This window comes from Erpetoichthys calabaricus, chromosome 8, assembly GCF_900747795.2.
Source record: "Erpetoichthys calabaricus chromosome 8, fErpCal1.3, whole genome shotgun sequence".
Lineage (NCBI taxonomy): Eukaryota > Metazoa > Chordata > Cladistia > Polypteriformes > Polypteridae > Erpetoichthys > Erpetoichthys calabaricus.
This window is the reverse complement of record NC_041401.2, coordinates 146,769,166-146,788,247: the sequence shown is the minus strand read 5'-3', so window position 1 is coordinate 146,788,247 and position 19,082 is coordinate 146,769,166. Positions and strand designations below refer to the sequence as shown.

Sequence of the window (19,082 nt, the reverse complement as noted above, 5' to 3'; positions counted from 1 at the left end):
CCCTCTTTTGCAGCCTGGACTCTAAACATTTCCCCACACACCATCCTCCTCAAAGCCCTACACTCTTTTCCCTCCTGTCTTTTTCCCCACTTACAGGTCCCTGACACCCTACACTGTCCTGCCCAATATTTCCCTGTAGACACCCCCTGGCTAGAATCCTTTCTTTCTTCAGGCACTTGCCCCGAAACCCTTCACATCCCCTGTATCTTCATTTCATCCACAAAAGCTGCTGCATCTGTTCATCTCACATGCTCACAGAATATTTTCTATCTCGGAGGTTCAGTCCCCTATGTTTCTTTAGCCAAATCGAATACCGTCCATTGGGTGGAAATTGGACCATGGTAGAACAATGTCTTAATAGAATGGACTGGTTACATGTTGCTCTGGGTATCTTTGATACCTCAGATCATTTGATAACTAAAGTTGTGCTTCAAAATGATTTTTTAGTACATCGTGCACTGTGCCATCCTTCCCTTTCTGCCTTTTCACTACGAACCATGTCTCCCTCTTGGCTCTCTTCGCTCCCTGATTCACTGTCGTCCCAAGGAAAGAATGATTATGGAAGGATAGCACACTGTGAGCCACTGGTGATCTACCCAAAATCTTCCTTCCGCCCACACCGTGCCCAGTATCCTCTGTCTCCCGAATCAGAGGCTGGCATCTCCGCCGTACATTCCGATCTCGTGAAACGTGGAGCAATTATTCCAATTAAATACTCTCCAGTCAACTCCCCCATTTTACCTGTGAGAAAGGCTGACGGTTCATGGCGTTTTGTTCAAGACCTACGACAAGTTAACTCTGCAATTTTTCTCAGGGCACCCATTGTTCCTAACCCTTCCACTATTCTTTCCACAATACCCCCCTCCGCCCATTATTTTTCAGTGATTGATTTAGCCAATGCTTTCTTCTCTATTCCTGTGCACTCTGACTCTCAATTCTGGTTTGCTTTTACTTTCCAAAACCGCCGATGGACCTGGACCGTCATGCCTCAGGGATATACTGAAGCCCCTTGTGTATATGGACAAGCTCTTGCTCAAAATTTAGAAGGCTTTTGGCCAGATAAAGACAGTGTATTGATACAGTATGTAGATGATATAATGTTGTGTAGTACTACTGTAGCTGCGTTTTCCCAAAGTTTCTAAAATTCTACAGGTCAAACTCAAAAAATGGGATTCAGCAAAGGCCTGATGCGCAGAAATGATTCCACAGACAAAATATCTTCGTTTTTAAAAGTTTAGTTAAATTTTAAAGTAAAACAGTTCACACAAAAATAAAGGAAGAAAAATTAAAATAGCAAAAAAAAGGAAAAAATTATAATAAGAAAAATGTAGTTCTGAGCTTAATCTTGTTACAACTTAAATCGTTATTAATTTCTTATAATTTCTGAACCATTTCAAAACGGTCAGAAAACTGTATGCTTATCCCATTTCTAAACTTAAAATGGGTTTATCAAGTCCCTCTTTACTGGGACCTGTTCTAAACTCAACTGAGTTTATTATCTCACGGTTTCTCAGTTATAGCAAGAAGATTCTATCTCTTACTAACTTATAGGGGGAAAAAGACTATACTATTGTCTATGACTATAGAAGAAATTATGTTCTATTCAAATAAAGCAAACATTAATGTGAGTTTAACTCAAAACTTTAACTTTCTAAAATTGGCTCTTACAACTACTGAAGAAGACTGTTCACATGATACTCAGAAATTGTTATTATTTTTAGCAGAAAATGGCCATAAAGTTTCTAAAGCAAAACTGCAGTTGATTCAAACAACTGTGAAATATTTAGGTCATGACATCACTTGTGGAACAAGAGCTCTCTCTAGCTATCGCATTAATACCATTCAGAATCTTCCCAGACCTGTCACAAAACAACAGATTATGTCTGTATTGGGCATTCTAGGTTACTGCCAGCAATGGATTTTGAATTCCACTGAAAGAGCACAGCTGTTGCAAAATTTAGCAAACACCCCTGGCATCCCTCTTTCTGATCAGGTGCAATGGAATGAGCAGGCTGAGAAGGCTCTCTGTGACTTAAAAAGTGCACTACTTTCTGCGCCTGCGTTAGGACTCCCTGACTATTCTCGTCCATTCACTCTGTTCGTGGACGAAAAGGGGGGATATATGAATGCAGTTTTAGCACAACTACATGGGGACAAACAAAGGCCAATAGCCTATTTTTCAAAAAAATTGGATCCTGTGGCTCATGCACTTCCACCTTGCCTCAGGGCTGTGGCCGCCACAACAGAAGCTGTACTAGCCAGTACGGATATAGTGCTTATGAGCCCCCTAACAGTGAAGATGCCTCACGCCGTACATTCTATTTTAGTACAGGCTAAGACCTCACATCTCACTACTGCTAGGGCAATACACTATCAAAATGTACTCTGTACTTTGTCAAATGTCACCATTGAAAGGTGTCTCTACCTTAAATCCAGCCACTCTTCTTCCAACTGAAGAAGAAGCAGAGCCACATGACTGTCATGATGAAATAGCTAAGGTCATAAAGCCTAGACCAGACCTACAGGAAACACCTTTAGAAACTAGAGAAATTATTTTTGTGGACGGATGTTCTTTGCGATTGGAAAATGGAACACCCTCAACTAGTTACGCAGTGGTCCAAGGTGACCACCTGCTGGAAGCAAATCGAATTTCGTCAAGTTTAAGCGCACAAGCAGCCGAATTAATAGCGCTCACCTGAGCATGTCAGCTGTCCGAAGGAAAAATCATAACAATTTATACGGATTCCAGATAAGCTTTTGGAGTCTGCCATGATCATGGAGCATTATGGAAACTGAGGGGATTTAAGACCAGTACTGGCAAGCCCATCCAACATCAAAAGCTAATCGAATCCCTCTTAGAGGCCATAACTAAACCATCAAAGTTAGCGATCGTTAAATGTCAAGCTCACACAGGAAAACAGGATCCTGTCAGCAAAGGAAACGAATTAGCTGATCACTTTGCTAAACAGGCTGCGTATAATAACACACCAATTTCTTTATTCCAACAGAGAAATGACCAGGACACTGATAATCAAATTATTTCTTTACAGAGTGCAGCCACGGACAGAGAAAAGAGAAAATGGTCCAAACAAGGGTCCCTCTCTGATGGAGTCTGGACCCAGAGGCAAACTAACAAACCTTTCCTCCCGAAGGCTTCTTTCCCAGGTATGGCAAAAATCGCCCATGGCCTAGACCATGCTGGAAAAGACGCCATGGTTCAAGATGTTGAAAAACATTGGGAAGCTGTAGGCTTCTCTACATATGCAGAGCAGTTCTGCAGGCGCTGTGCATTATGTCAAAAGTTTCATGTAGGAAAGGGCACCCAGGTAAGTCCCGCCGTTACACCTAATCCAATAGGTCCGTTTGAACACCTCCAAATGGATTTCATTGAACTAACTCCGTCTAAAGGTTACCGTTATTGTCTGGTAATTGTTGATGTGTTCTCCCGATGGGTAGAAGCTTTCCCTTCTAAACACGCTGATGCTAAAACTGTAGCCAAAGCATTGATTAAAGAAATTATTCCTAGGTGGGGCATACCACAGAAATTACAAACTGATAATGGCACTCATTTTGTGAACTCCGTTATAAATGAATTAACCACCTGGCTCCAGATAAATGTGCATCATTATTACAAATACCACCTCCAGAGTGGAGGTATTGTGGAACGGTGCAATGGCACCCTAAAATCTAAATTAGCAAAAATTTGCGAGCAGACAAATTTATCCTGGCCGGATGCTCTGCCTCTGGCCTTAATGGGATTGAGGGGAAGAACAACCCGGCAATTAGGACTGTCGCCGTTTGAAATTCTGACCGGACGACCCATGCCTGTTGGCATGGTTATAGGAAATGTGAACCTGCATACCGTTGACAATGATCTTCTCTCTAGTCTTACAGGTCTCCGAGCTTCTCTGAAAGAAGTCCACGAGCAGGTTAATCAGGCCTGGAGGACAAGCCCTCCATCTAAAGACTCGCAGATTACCTTGGGCACCTGGATCCTGGTTCGAGACACTCGGAGGAAACACTGGCATCAGCCTAGGTGGAGAGGACCATTCCAAGTTCTTCTGTCCACACCACACGCCGTGAAAGTTGAAGGATTGCCCGCCTGGATTCATGCTTCACACTGCAAAAGATGGCATCCTTAACATTCATACTCATACTGATTACACTCTAACTGTTTTTCCTTCCATTATCCACTTCACGGGTGACACTGACTTTCCTGGTGGAGGAGACTGCCTCATTCCAGGTTGACTTTTGTGCAGTTGCCCCCTGTAGTGGCAGACAGGAACAATGGGAATGGCCTGACAAATATGTCTGTGTGAGCTACCCTTCGTATGACTCTGATTCAAGTTTCTCCTCATCTGACTCTAAATGTGGATTCTGGAGCGACGTGTTTGCAAATACAGGACTACACGACTGGAGTTATGAACCCTGGCAGGCTAAACAGTATGGCCTAAAAACTCGATTCTCTATTATAAAAGGACACGCCCCTCATGAGTGTGCCGAGAATCATTGTAACCCATTAATCATTACTCTGAAGAATCCTTCTTTGCATGATTCAGGAACTTATGTCTTAGCTGCGTACGCAACTGGTTACAATCCCCGGGGACTTTTTCAAATTAAGGTTACTAATAATTCCCATACTACTTATACTTCCCAGCTTTCTAATACCCTTTCTCCTGATTTGCAACAGACTCTTGCAAAAATAATGAATATTTCTACTCTTTCATCCACCTTTTCAATTGAAACTGGGTATGGCGATCAGAACCGTTGGTTGCAGTGGGTATTATACTCAGCTAAACAAGTAAGTCAATCTGATTGCTATGCCTGCGCTACGGCTAGGCCGCATTTGGCTACCGTCCCTTTTCCTCTTTCTAATATTTCTGACCCCGCTGGTCTTCCTTGTCTTCTTGCCCTTTTTACCTCTCCCTCCACACTGAAAGACTCTAACTGCATTACACTTTCTCTTCGCTTCCCTCCCACTCGTCATATGACTCCCCCGATGTTCCAGTCTCATGAAGGCAATTATACCTGCTTCTCTAGTAATTATAGTTCCCCCCTCCGAGGTTCTAACGTTGGTAATATCCCTTCTTCCTTCTGTCCCCAGACTTTTCAGGTTTTTTACTAAAGAAGCTGTTGAAGGTATACATTAACAGCTTGATAGAACCTCCCTCATGACTTGGCAAAATCGATTAGCATTAGACATGCTTCTCGCCGAAAAGGGTGGTGTATGTGCCATGTTTGGTGACGCCTGTTGCACTTACATCCCTAATAATACGGCTCCCGATGGATCAATCACCCGTGCTCTGGCAGGTTTAACTGCTCTTTCTAATAAATTGGCTACCAATTCTGGCATTTCTAATCCATGGGATCAGTGGTTTATGGCTACTTTTGGATCCTGGGGCCAATGGCTTAAGTCAGTTTTTATTTCGCTTGTCGTTGCCTTTTTGGTCCTCTTACTTGTTGCCTGCTGCATTGTTCCCCTGATACGATATATTGTGTCCAAATATTTCACTGCCTCCATGGCCAAGGTTTATATGTTACACGAATGCTCCAATTCTCTTCCTCCTCTACTTCCACTCCCTCCCCTTCTCCTACTCTTCCCTGTCCTGCTTCCATTTAACCCATATTTTTGTTTGTTCAAAAGGGGGGAGTGTAGAAGAAGAATGTTCTCCTCAGCACCACATACCCTGTGTGTTTGGTAACTAAGTTTCATAAGCAATGCTTGTAACTCTGCCAGTAAGGGAAGCTTGGTTTATGAACTAACAAAAATATGTTACCCAAGGGCTCAGGAAAATGGTTTCTACATGGATATGATTCAAGCTGCTCTTTTTGTTAGCTTCCTCAAAGTGAATGACTCAGGGTAAAAAGGTCACAAGACTGCAGGGTGTAAGTGCAAGGTGTCTGTCCTGTGGTCAGCCTTGGGGACATAAATAATGCTTAGCTCAGACATATTGCTTAACTTTACTTAGATGATAAGGATGTTTTCCTGTCTTACTAATCATGAGATGAAGAGGTATAAAAAACTCCCCCTAACTGTTGATCAGGGTTCAGACGAGCCCTGTGGCAATAGACTGTGCTCTCTGAATCTCTACTTCCTGTGACTCCGAGTGTGAAATAAAAAGAACTAAGAAAATATCACCTGTCTGCTGTCAGTCTGCATTCTTTTCGTCCACATCGGATACTCACATGCCTATTGTAGGAACTTTGTCAGTGGATGGGGTTTGCGTTGACACTCTGACTGCTCTGTGGCTACGTAGCCTCACACAGACCAAGCTGCAGTGCATTGTATGTTCTGACACTTTTCTCTTATCTTCTGTAGGATCGGACCAGACAGGCTAACCTTCACTCCACACATGCATTCAGTGAGCCATGGGTGCCTGTGACCATCGGTTCATCGGTTGTCCTTTATTGGACCACTTTTGGTAGGTAGTAACCACTGCATACCAGGAACACCCCCAAGAACTACCGTTTCGGAGTTGCTCTGACCTAGTCATGTAGCCATCACAATTTGGCCCTTGTCAAAGTTGCTGAAAAGTATAATTTTTCCCATTTTCTGGCTTCCAACACATTATCTTCAAGAACTGACTGTTCACTTGCTGCCTAATACATCCCACCCCTTGATAGGTGCCATGGTACCGACATAATCAATGTCATTCACTTTCACCTGTCAGTGGTTGTAATGTTCTGCATGATCACAGTGATTTGTTTTTTTTTTTACCTGTTTTGTTTGACCTCCGCATTTATTTCACTCTTTTTATGTCTTTTTAATTATAACTTTTCAATTTAGTTTATTGAGTATTTTTGATTTCAGAAATATTTTCTAGGTTTTCCTAGCTTTCTTTTTCCTTTTTAATTTCCTTTCATGTTTGGGTAGATTAAAGACAGACCAGACAGTTTAAAATCACTTAAACAATGACTGGTGCTTATTGTATATTTTCCTTTAATGGCTTGAATAGAATGAGGTTATCATGTTCTGCTGAAATGATCACTAAAATCCTGACTTTGATTAAGAATTATCAGCAGAAACTGTTTTAATTATATAAACTGAATGACATCATTGTTAATGGCCATGTTTTGTAAATGGTCTGTGCATCTTTTGTGCAGAGTATTATGTTATTTGGTCTGTTCTGTGCTTTCGCAAATAAAGTTAAACCGCAATGTGTAATTAAAGCAGTTTTTACCAAATATTTGTAGCACAGCTACATAAACATCTTAATTGATCCTTAATGGTCATAATCATCATTTCCATTAGAAATTCCATTTAAAGAGTTTGATAGGCAATATAATTATGAAATTCATTATAAAAACAAATTTTTACTTTTAACAATGTAGTGGTAAGTGAACTGAGATTAATTTCACACATATTCTAAATAAGTGGACATTTCAACTTTTTTCTTACTATATATTTTCTTTTTTTTCTGTTATTTTTGTAACATAAATGAATTGCACTTGACCAACTGAATTGTTAATTCAGAGATATCAAAGTTTGCCTCATCCTTGACCATTAATGTTCTGCAGGGATCAACAGTGACATGTGGTTTTCCAGATTCTTCCCCATATACTTTTGTCCTCTTGGTTGACTACTTTGGGATTAACTACATCCACATCCAGGGTCCTGCTCCACTCCATTGGCTTTGATGGAATGTGGGTGGGTTTGACCTAGACAAGCACTTTATTGGTAGACATGGCTATAAAAGAACTTTGGAATCCTAGTCTTATTCTTAATGACATTCAACCAGAAAGGATAATATACAGGGGAACAATAATTACATTTTCATTTCCTTCTCAGTTTTTTTCAAGTTCTCGTAGCAAAGGTTGCAGTGGTACAAACATATTTATTTATCACTACCAATGTTCTTCACCTTCTCCCTACTAACTCTTTGCCCTTCCCAAACCAACCGAGTTGAGCTTTATTATCTTTCTAATGTGCATTTACCATTATCCTTGGTTCTCTTCCCAGCAAGCTGAGCCATGTATACTTCACACTAAATGCCCATACTGACTCTGTCTGCACTAGTACCAGTTCCACTGTGAGGTCAATCCTACCTGCAGGACAGTTTCTTGGCATAAGTGAGCTAAGCAACTTCTTGTGGCCCTAGGACCAGTGTAGAGTCCTCAACCCACAAAGTGTTTCAGCACTTAAGCAGCACACTGTTAGTACAGTACCAGGAATATCACGTATGTATGATGATTTTATCATTCTTGTGAGAAGAACTGTGTTGCAAATCTCTGTTTTTATTGTACAAAGCAAATGAGGTACCTTGAAATCTGACGCTTTTGAAATCAAATCTGTCAATTCCCTACAAACTTTGTATAAGGGGGAGGCAAATTAGAAATTAACCACAGTAAATAATTCAAATTAAGAGATTGTGACTGTATTGTGAGTAACTACATTTAGCTCAAGTAGTGTCACAATGTATCTCACTATTGCTATCATTTACATTTAAAATATTAAGAAATAAGTATATAATGGAACTGGAAAGATTAGTAAATTTAAATGACAGCCATGTTATTCAAACTCACATTTTCATGTTGTCATCAGTAGCCAGCAGTGGCAAGCATTCAGACAATATCACATTGATTCCTTTTGTTCTTTAACCTGAAAAGACTGAAATTTATACAATGAAATGGCATTAGTTTTCAGGTGCCAAGAAGAGAAGAAAGAAGAAAAATGAAGAGTGCAGTATTTCAAGTAGCAGAGATAAAATGGGTCATTTATCTTTTTTTTCCTCCATTTACATTTCTTCCATGCTTTGATCATGAGGTTTGGTCAGTTAACTGGCTGGTTATCTAGCTTCTACCACAGTTCCATGCCAGGCAACTATTTCATCCTAGGAAAATCTAGGAGACAAAAATTTTGAAGACAATACCATTCGTAGGCAATACAATCTCCTTGATCTGAATGAGCCAAATGAACAAGTTAAAAAATGTATGCCTGTTTTTCAATTGTTAAAGCCTTTTAAATTAATCTGTATGATCATTTTGAAAAGAAAATTAACTTAAATAGAGGAAGAGCTTCCCTTGTATTGAATTTTATTATATTGAGCTTTAAAACCTGTTATATTTAAAAGATTTCAAATAAACCTAATCTAAAAAGATGGTGCTGGTTACTGTTTTTCACCAACTTTAATTTTATAAGTTCCTACCATGCAGAAGAAAAAAAGGAAAGGCAGTTGTGCTGTTGAATCTTGTCTAGAGCCTATCATTTCAACTTTTTTGGTCTCACCAGTTTATTAGCACACCTTCTTCTAAAATAGTCAAGTGGGATATGAGGCACAGAATATATTAGATTTGCTTGGGGAGGTTTGAGTTTATTATCTAATGAATTGACAAACTTTGGTCCAGAGAGGAAGCACAATTTTTGCTTCACCTCTGTTACTCCAGTTTCACTATTGGCATCTTGGCCAGCCAATTGGTTTTTAACATAATTGTGTTCTTGATGCTTTCCTGTCACTTTTTGCATTTGTCACTGTGTGGTAACATCACCTGTATTTATGATAGTTTCATGTGAATGAAATTTTTTGCAGTGCATCTATCTGGTATTGTGTCTGGTGTCTATTTATTATATAGAAGACTAACCATCCCCCTCAGCTTCTCCTGCATACAAGTGAAACAGGACAGTGAGGAGGGCCCTGCCCAGCTCCCTACTCCTGACGCCATGCTTCCCCCTCCCCTCGGCCTGCAGCCTCTGTCTTGGATTAGCACAAATATATCGGTCCTGCAAGTGGACTATGATTCTTAGCACAATGAGAGAAGTTGCAAAATCAACCGGAATGTTCAAGCAAATTCTAGAAAAAAGCACAATCTAAATTGGTTAAGTAGTTCTCTCATTTGCTAGCTAAGTGGATGTAAGATATGCCCCGAGGCTGGCGCATGAGTTAGAGAGGGCCCCGTCCCGCTCCCCTCTGCCTGCTGCTTCTCTCTCAAATTTGCGTAAATAAATCAGTACCACAGGCGAACTATTATACTTAGCTAGATGAGAGGGGTCATAAAATCAACTGGAATGTTCAAGCAAATTATAGAAAAAAAACCTGATCTAAATCTGTTAAGTAATTCTCTCGTGAAAAGCGGACATGCAGACAGACAGACGTTGGATTTTATATATGTAGAGATGGAGTTGTCAGCTTTTCTGAACCCATTTCTCCAATGCTTGATTTTGACTTTGTGACATTATTCCCTTGTTGTTAGTTATTGAGGTCAGGTTTCATTTGTCTGCTTCTTCTACTTAATTACTTTCCCCTTCCTGTTTTGCTTTACTGATTTATCCCCCATTTACCTTGTATTTTTCCACACAACACCTTACTACTTTGTTCTAGTATCTTTGCAACATGTTTCTGTGTGCTGCTTTGTGCAGGTAGGTTTTAGGTTCTGCTCTAGCTTGAAAATAGGGAGGTAAAGAAAGTCCTTGCTGGTTACTTTGCAGGTCTAAATGGGGAAACACAGCAATCTGTGATGTTTTTTCATCTGATTAGAACTGAAAAGGTGCAGCAGCACAATTATTTCTCTCTGTGCCAGGATTCTACCAATGTATCTTCCCACATCCTATGAAGCTGATTTTCCTCCATTACTGCAAGACTGCTGTAGAGGTTGTTAACCATAACATCCTTCTGACATACCTAAAAATACATATGGGACAGAAAGAAACAGACACTCCTGATAGTTCCTATCCCTCTGGCTATAAGCAAAACAGACGTCTTCAATGGTGAGTCCAGGTCCCTACAGCCTCCATCATGTGGTGTACCTTAAAGCCACTTATTATCCTGTTTTCTAGTTACTTTCATCATGGAGACATAGTATATCTTGCTAATTTTGTTAAAATAAGCAATCAGCATAAAAAAGATATTTTTGAATTAGCCATGTTCAGAACAGTGGCACTGTAAGATCCAATATATATAGGTCTTTCTAAGTCAGTGCCTGTGTAAAGAAGTACTTCACATCTCTGTTTGGTTTTGCATTTTTGTACTCTATCAAAAAGGCATAAATTTAAAACAGTTACTGGGCTTTTGGTTACTTTTCAGGAGTCTGTGGAGCAGGAAAGGACAAGAGCTGATAGCAATAAGCCGTGGATTTCACTTCTGCCTGTTCTCATGTCTACATGTCTTTGCACAGGGTGGCTCTGTGTAATTCAGGATCGCACAAGAATGCAGGTGTGCACATGCAGACTACTCAGCATTTGAAATGTGGCACATGCATGTGATTGTGGTGGTGAAGCACATAGCACCATCAGATACCCACAAAAAAGTATTTAAATTGCCAGAAATAGTTAAAGTGTTCAGGAACAAGGAGTGATGGTCATTTAATGGGACTGGCGGCTACTAAACTATCACTCTTAGGGTGCTTAATTTTGCTCCAGCCCAGTTTAAAATTTAAAAAGTAAAATTGTACAGTGTTGTTTTATTTTATTTATTCACACTGTTTTGATTGCTTGTTTTTGCATTGTTTTGTATTTTTTATTTTTTTCTTGCTCAATAAATTTAGTATAGTTTCCGCTGGCATATCTGGAGTCTGCCTCCTGACACTGTGTCACTGGTCATCGGTTATATTACTTGACATCATTGTCCCAATGTCCATATTTTCTGGGACAAATGTCACCACAGCCCAATATTGTGTTTTTTCCCAAAAGGATTTCAACTTTCTACTACACCTTTAGAATTGTTTTAGAATGTTAAAGTGAAATCAATCCTACTTTGTGTGCATTTTCATTTGCTATACTGTAATAAGAGCCTTATATCAGCATATCATTGTACCAGTGTTGTTTGAGAGATATGACATAAGTTCAAAGTTAAACTTAAAAAAAAACTCACAGGAAAAATCCTGCTTTTCTTTCATTGTGAAGAATTACATGTTGTAATTTTTCACGGAACTCATCTATAATGTTATTGTAAATGTAAATAACAGGCATGAGTAAATGTATAATATTCCTCTTTTAGTTTAAAATGAGTGTAAAATTCCTTTACTTAGTGCCTTCGTCTATCAGACAAACATGCCTTGATGCCAGAGTTCTGCGTTCCCCAATGTCAATCAAATCCATTTCTACCACTGATTATAAATATTCTGTTGACTGCAGCTGAGGATTTCAGCGAAAATGTCACGATAAACCCTGAAGTTGTGAAAGGCTGTCAGACAGAGCTTAATGGCAGCAACATCCATGTTAATAACAGAGATTAGTCCTGTTTTAAGAAATGCTATTACGTACCATTCCAAAACCACACATATTATTATACCATTTGTCCATTTACTTAAATAGCTTTTCATTTATGCAATGAGGCATTTTTTCAAAGTTCAGGCAAGCTTTAAGTTGATGATCAAAACCACAAACGTCAGCTCTTTAACTAAGCCTAGGTATTTTTGTTCATGCATTGTTAACTATGCAGGTGATTATTAAAATACAGACAACCCAAAACACTTTTACAAATTGGCATTATATAAATGCTACTCCCTCTCTGAGCAAGTTTCTAAAACATTTTGGTTGATCTATGAAGGCAAGCTCATTTTGCTGGTAGAAATCTCCCACACATTATACAACTGAACCATCTTATTAAAAACCTACAGTGTTAGCAGAAAATGTGTGACTCCCATTTACTCATTATCGGCACAGTTAGAGATTGTACTGTACCTGCATCTGCAGGTTGTTTTTGATCTGTTTTCCTGGCAGTACCTACTACTGAGTCTCACTTTGTCCTTGAGTAAATCTGTTCTCCTGGACTTAATCCAACTGTACAAATTGTGTACTGATAACTCACAATTTAATTCTGGTAAGAATTCCAAGGCCAGTGGAATTGTATAGCAATGTTGTAGGAAGCCTTGTACCCCTAATTGTCTATAAAACTAAGAGAAATATGCCAACAATCAGGTCCTAGAACCCATCCCAAAATCCAGGCTAGAGAGTGACATTTGTCAAGGGACACTTAATGACCCGATGTCCACATTAGCCCAATTAAGCTAAGCTCAAAAAAGAAAGGGTTTGGGTCACTGCAATGATTGAGAAGTCATGCAGTCACAAGTAGGGGCTGTAGTGGTGGAAAGGATCTTGTCAGAAATGTTTAGGGAGCCAAATATTGTTGAGTTGTCTGGGGAATTGTGCTTAGTCAAAGTACTTTGCCTGTAGGTCCAAATTAAGTAAAGTACTTTGCCTGTAGGTCCAAATTAAGTGACTGAATTGGTAGTCTCCATATTTATACAAGGTTGAATGGTTGGGAGACAAAGTCAGAGACGTGAGAATGTGTTGGTTTGGACATGTGCAGAGGAGAGATGCTGGGTATATTGGGAAAAGAATGTTAAGGATAGAGCTGCCAGGCGAGAGGAAAAGAGGAAGGCCTAAGAGAAGGTTTATGGATGTGGTGAGAGAGGACATAATAATAATTCATTACATTTATATAGTGCTTTTCTCAGTACTCAAAGCACTATCCACACAGGGAGGAACCAGGAAGCAAACCCACAATCTTCCACAGTCTCCATACTGCAAAGCAGTAGCAATACCACTACGCCACCTGTGAGGACATGCAGGTGATGAGTGTAACAGAACAAGATGCAGAGGACAGAAAGATATGGAAGAAGATGAACCACTGTGGCAAACCCTAATGGAAGCAGCCGAAGGAAGAAGAAGAAGAGGCTTTGTCAAGTTAAGAAGAAATAACACCCTCCATGAAAGCCAAACCCAGAAGAAAGGACATTCCAGCTCACAGTCATACCTTCTATTCAGCGCAATGTGGACAGTCCTGACCATGGAATACTGGCCAACATTTTCTCTTTCATGGATATCTGGCTGAGTTTACTAATCTTACATTAGTACATTTTTTTAACTTGAAAAGATTTTATGATTCCACAATTGAAAGCACTGCAAGAGTATGGAGCCACTGGGTGCTGCTACATGTAACTCAGTCTTTGTAGTTCTGCAATTTTGCCTGCATTACTGATATTAAGCTAGATCAGTTTAAAGTAGGAATATTAATGGTTTTCATTGACACAGCATGAAGGTCCTGAACTAATTTCTACCCAGTTGCATTTTTTGCAGTTTTTAGATGATATCTTCTTTTCAGCCTTATTTGACTTTGATCATACTACTGGGCAACAATAGGATTTAAATAAGAATGGAATCAGGAGACAGACCTGCATCCTATTAACCCTTTAACCGCCAACACCCTAAATATTCCCCACGCCAGGCGAAATCTGAACAATTTTCGTTTTTTTACTTTTTTACATTTATTCAAACAGTATTTACCACTAAATGTTGTGCAAGTTCTAGAAATGGGCAAACGCATAATAAAACAGAAAAATGTACATTTTCTCAGGCTTCTGGATTTAGTGTCTACTACAAAACGGAACAGTCAAAAGCTATCGAAGTAGTTCGGTCAATCATAGTTTCATTCCTAGTATTTGAGTTTGCTGTGCCACAGGCCAAAGCAGGGAACTGCACAAAGTCCTGGATTGCTGGGACACTTTGAGCAGAAGGTCTTGACATCTCTATGCTGACCCTTCTTTGAACATATACGACAGCGTGCCTGTGGCTTGGTCCAAGTTGTTGTTGGTTCGAGTTTATCCGGAAAGTGACGTTCTGTGAGCCTCACCACTGCCTCTACTCTATCTGCATGTTGTTCCTCACCAGAGAAAATGAAGTCTGCAATGACATCATGTTCAAACTGCAGAAATGTTTTTGTGCCTCCATTTTTCTGGTACAGAATGTGAGCATTCAGCATTGCCATTTGGAGCAGATGAACTGATAACTTTTTATACCACTTCATAGTTTTTCTTGCAGCCGAATAGGGTTCCAATACTTGGTCCTGCTTGTCAACAGCACCCATGTTGCTGTTATATTCAATGATGCATTGTGGCTTGTAACGGACATCAGTAGGTGATGGGCGTCCTCTTCTGCGGGGAACCTCCTGCACAGACTCATTGTGCTGAGTTGTTAGAATGTGAACATCTTTCTTGTCTCGAAATTTCAGGCACAGCAATGGGCCACTGCAGTATGCAATGTGCTGACCCGGTGCTGGCGCTGAATTGCGAAGTTCTGGAGGGACCCTGTTAGAACGAATTGTGCCACATGCTGTAGTTTTACGATGATGAAGGTAATGGAACAGCCTACAACTGGAGTCCCAGTTATCCATCCAAATGGTGTACTCATTGTCCAATAGTGGTAGGGCAAGGTACACAACAATTTTCTCTGAAAGTCCAAAGTCCTTACATTCATCTGGCAACACTCTGAAATACTACTCATAGGATCCTCTTTGCCAGTGTATACACGAAATCTATAAATGTAACCTGAATTCTCAGCTAAGCAAAACATCTTGATACCAAACCGTGCCCTTTTCAATGGTAGATACTGTCGAAACTGTAAGCGGCCCTTCCACAATAATAAACTTTCATCAACTGCAACTGACGGGCCTGGTACGTAGGGCAACTGAAATGTTTCAAATAAATGGTCAATCAAAGGACGTAGCTTGAACAAGCGCTCACGGTTTGGATCTTTCTTATCTGGCTCATTGCTGTTGTCATTCAAATGAAAGAATTTCAGCAGCAAAGAGAATCGGATACGTTTCATGATAGCTGCAAAAATAGGTGTTGCATACATAGGATCTGTAGACCAGTACATCTCAATATCTGGTTTTCTGATTATTCCCATCAACATCAAAATCCCAACGAATTTTTTCATTTCGTTTTCATCAGTGTCTACCCAAGCATGAACACGGGAATGTGGAGGTAAATTGGGATTTTTCTCAATAAACTGTGCTGCATACAGATTTGTTTGATGAACAAAATGTCTGATCAAGTCAGGTGACACAAACAGCTCATAAAACTGCTCAGCAGTGTAATTGTTTAAATCAACAGTAAATCCACAAGTTGCCTCAAACGGATGCAGAAATGGTAGTTCGCCACGGGCAGCAGTCCAGTTGAGATGTTGGGGATACACCCACTCATCGCCATCATCCGATGCGTCATCATTCACAGTATCATGCAGCGCACGTTGCTGATCATCATTGTCGCTAAAATCTTCTTCAGAACTGTTACAATCGTAATCAGAATTATTGTCCAAAATTGCCTGCAAAACCTCACTTGAAGTCAGTTTACGTTTCGCCATATTCACAGCTTTCACTTCCGAATCACATCACGTGACCGGCCAATACAACCACATAGTTGTCGAAATACAATGTAGTAATAATACCCACGCCAAACCGTCAGTTATACTACGCGCCAGGCATTCACATAACCATAGGCAAATGTGCTGGATAATTCCGGCAGTAAGGCGTCAACAATAACGCTACGATGCCAGATATATCCAGCACAGGGCGGTTAAGAGGTTAAACTGTAAAGGTTGATACTAGGAAGACAAAGCTCTAATAAACAAAAGTGAAACCATAATCGTAAATCAATGAACGTAGCAAAGGAGTTAAGAAACAAAATAATTTCAAGCAACCAATGCTAAAATGTAAGACTAAAGTTGTAGTCAAATAACAAAAGTGTTGTTGTCAAAGATCAGATTGAAACAGTAATACAAACTGTAGTCTTTTTTTTCTTGTATCCACAAACTTGAACAAACCAGGATGTGCACAACGCTAACCTTTATATCTTTGACCTGAAGATCTCATGACAGATCAAGGTCTTTGGGTTGACCTTGCCTAGCAGCTTCTTGGCAAATACACAAAACAGAATGAGCAAAATATCACAAAAAAATGGAGCTGCCAGAAAACATATTTACTATTAAACATATCTAAACATAAAAATAAATTAACCCGTTGTGTTCCTTGGCCTTTAAAATCTTTAACAGGAAAAACTGCAAAAAGATAAAATACAAGTCAAATTATGACAGCAGCCATATAGTGAGGGTGCTCCTTTTGGTACCTTTCATGGAAAGACAACTGAGAAAGTCTAAATTTGGAAGAAGACCCAAGGAAAATCCAAGACACATCTGGCCAGGCAAAGGTGGTAAAGTCTTTGCCACCCTTTCCAGTCTGTTACCACTGTGTCCTTTACAAGGAAAGGTGATGTACTGTAGCAAATGATGTTAGATGAGACATGGAATTTGTAAAGCTGCTTTAGATAAAAGTGTCACCAAATAATTTAATATTAATCGTGAAAAAAACAACAAAGTGTATAAGGCAAAAAGAATTGTTATCACAATGTCATTGTTCAATATTTAATATATTATGCTAAAAGACAAAGAAGACTACTCTGATGTACCAAATTTTAAGAAGATTCATCTCTTCTTAAAATGTTTGAAAGCTGCTAAAATACTATCATCACACCATAATTCCTATTAGCATTATGTTTGAAGAACTTTTAAATACATTCATGGCTGAACAGAGAAACAGTTTTTGACATAGTTGGCCCACTTGAGAATGCATGGACCCCTGCTGTGCTGCCATCACTTGCCTTGACTCTTTGTGTCGTGATGGACAGCTTAGCAATATGTGTTACATCTATACATCATGTGCATGCTATAGTGAAGAGAAAAGTGAGCTCTTATTCCACATCCACCCCAGAATGCTCAATCTGAAGTGTACAAAACAGTATCACCACCCCAGCACACTGCACTCCTTCATATCTGGCCATGTAAACCGAGTCTAAAATGTTTTAATGGGACTGACCTGAAATCTATCAGTGTGAGAAACATGTGCATTGCCTGTTCGTGTTTACAGAATCATAACAATGAAATCTCTTATTAAATTTTTATACATGTTTGTAGTGACAGACAAATTGATTGTTACTTAAATAAGGCAACAAGCAGCCCTGGTATACACCAGAAAAGAGGGTCTTTCAACAATACGGAGTTAACTTGGAGTTACTCTGAGTCATACATAAAGAAATAGCGAGTATTACAAACTACCACAAATTGAGTGACTGGGGTGTTTATTATTACTGGAATGTGAGGGAAGATGGCATTTAAAACAAACGCATGTAGCGCTAAATTTTTTAATCAATGTCCCCTTCCACCTCAAGACAGCTATGTGCTTTTATTCCTTCACTGCCTGGATATGTTGTGTGCATGTCTGTTTTTTGTATGACTTCACTAACTCTTCCAAGTTTATACTTTATGCCTTAGGTTTTTTTGTTTTTTTTTAATGACCAAGAAACAACTGGAAAAAAATAAAATACAACATAGGTCATCACAGTGGCCACGTAGTGAGGGTACACCTTTTTGTACCTTTTCGTATGCTGCCATCTGAAATCATTTCACAGTTCAGGGTATGTTGACAATTTTTGACTCATTTGCTGCTGATTTAATGACAGCTTGTTGTGACGATGCGGGTTTGCTGCATGCTCCCATCTGCTGTCCGGGAGCCCTTAACCCAACACCATCGGTAATGTTACCGATGAGCTAAGCATTGAGGCAACAACATAGCAAGGGAATCGTACAAAAGTGTCAAGTGCTTTTAATAAAACAACAGAACAAAAGAAACTGTGTTCAAATTAAATAAAGTACAGTGTGTCAAATCTTCAATAAATAAATAATCCAGAAAGAGTGGAGGCTAAAACACAAGAAAAAAAAGTCTTCTAAAAACAACGAGGTTAAAACCATATAGAAAGCAGTCCTTTTTTAAAAAAACAACAACAACAAGCCCGGTGTCTCCTTTCCTCTGGCAGCTCCCCTGCTTCACCCTTCTGGAGAGTCGCCCTCTCAGCAGCTGACCTTCACTCCGCTCAACCGGTCTGGAGGCCTCCCGATTTCCTGGCTTCGGTTGCGCACTCATCCCAGACCGAGACTTGGTTTCCTTGATGGCCAGTCGTCCTTCTTCACTGGTCACTCCCACTACATGATCACTCAGTGGGAGCGACCACTACTACTACTTCTGGGTGTCGGCCCAACTCCCAGGCTTCCTGCACAGCTACAACGCGAGCCTGCACTCGCTCGCTCTCCCGCTCCGACTTTTTCCTCCTGCTGCAGCTTCCTGCCTTCTCCTGCAACCTCCGTTTGTTCTCTTTCCTTTTATTTTCTCCCCTAGCTGACTCGCACTTCTATTTTATCACGAGGGCATGGCAGCTGCAGCAAATTAACAGCCCCAGGAACAATCATAGATGTGGGCGGTCTCTCACCTGTGCACTTAGGTGAGAAATGTCCAGACCGCAAATCACCCTGAGAACTG

General features: G+C 40.0%; 1 protein-coding gene across 1 annotated transcript; it reads left to right on the top strand.

Moving 5' to 3' along the window:
• The first annotated feature begins 2,492 nt into the window (after positions 1–2,492).
• Positions 2,493–4,622, top strand: LOC127528873 (protein NYNRIN-like). Its single transcript, XM_051930251.1, has one exon. The coding sequence runs from the start codon at positions 3,168–3,170 to the stop codon at positions 4,140–4,142; it is 975 nt and encodes a 324-aa protein (XP_051786211.1). The 5' UTR covers positions 2,493–3,167; the 3' UTR covers positions 4,143–4,622.
• Positions 4,623–19,082: the final 14,460 nt, after the last annotated feature.

Bases quoted from the DNA above. Each gene is read 5' to 3' on its own strand.
- LOC127528873 (XM_051930251.1), top strand. From the start codon at position 3,168: ATGGCAAAAATCGCCCATGGCCTAGACCATGCTGGAAAAGACGCCATG.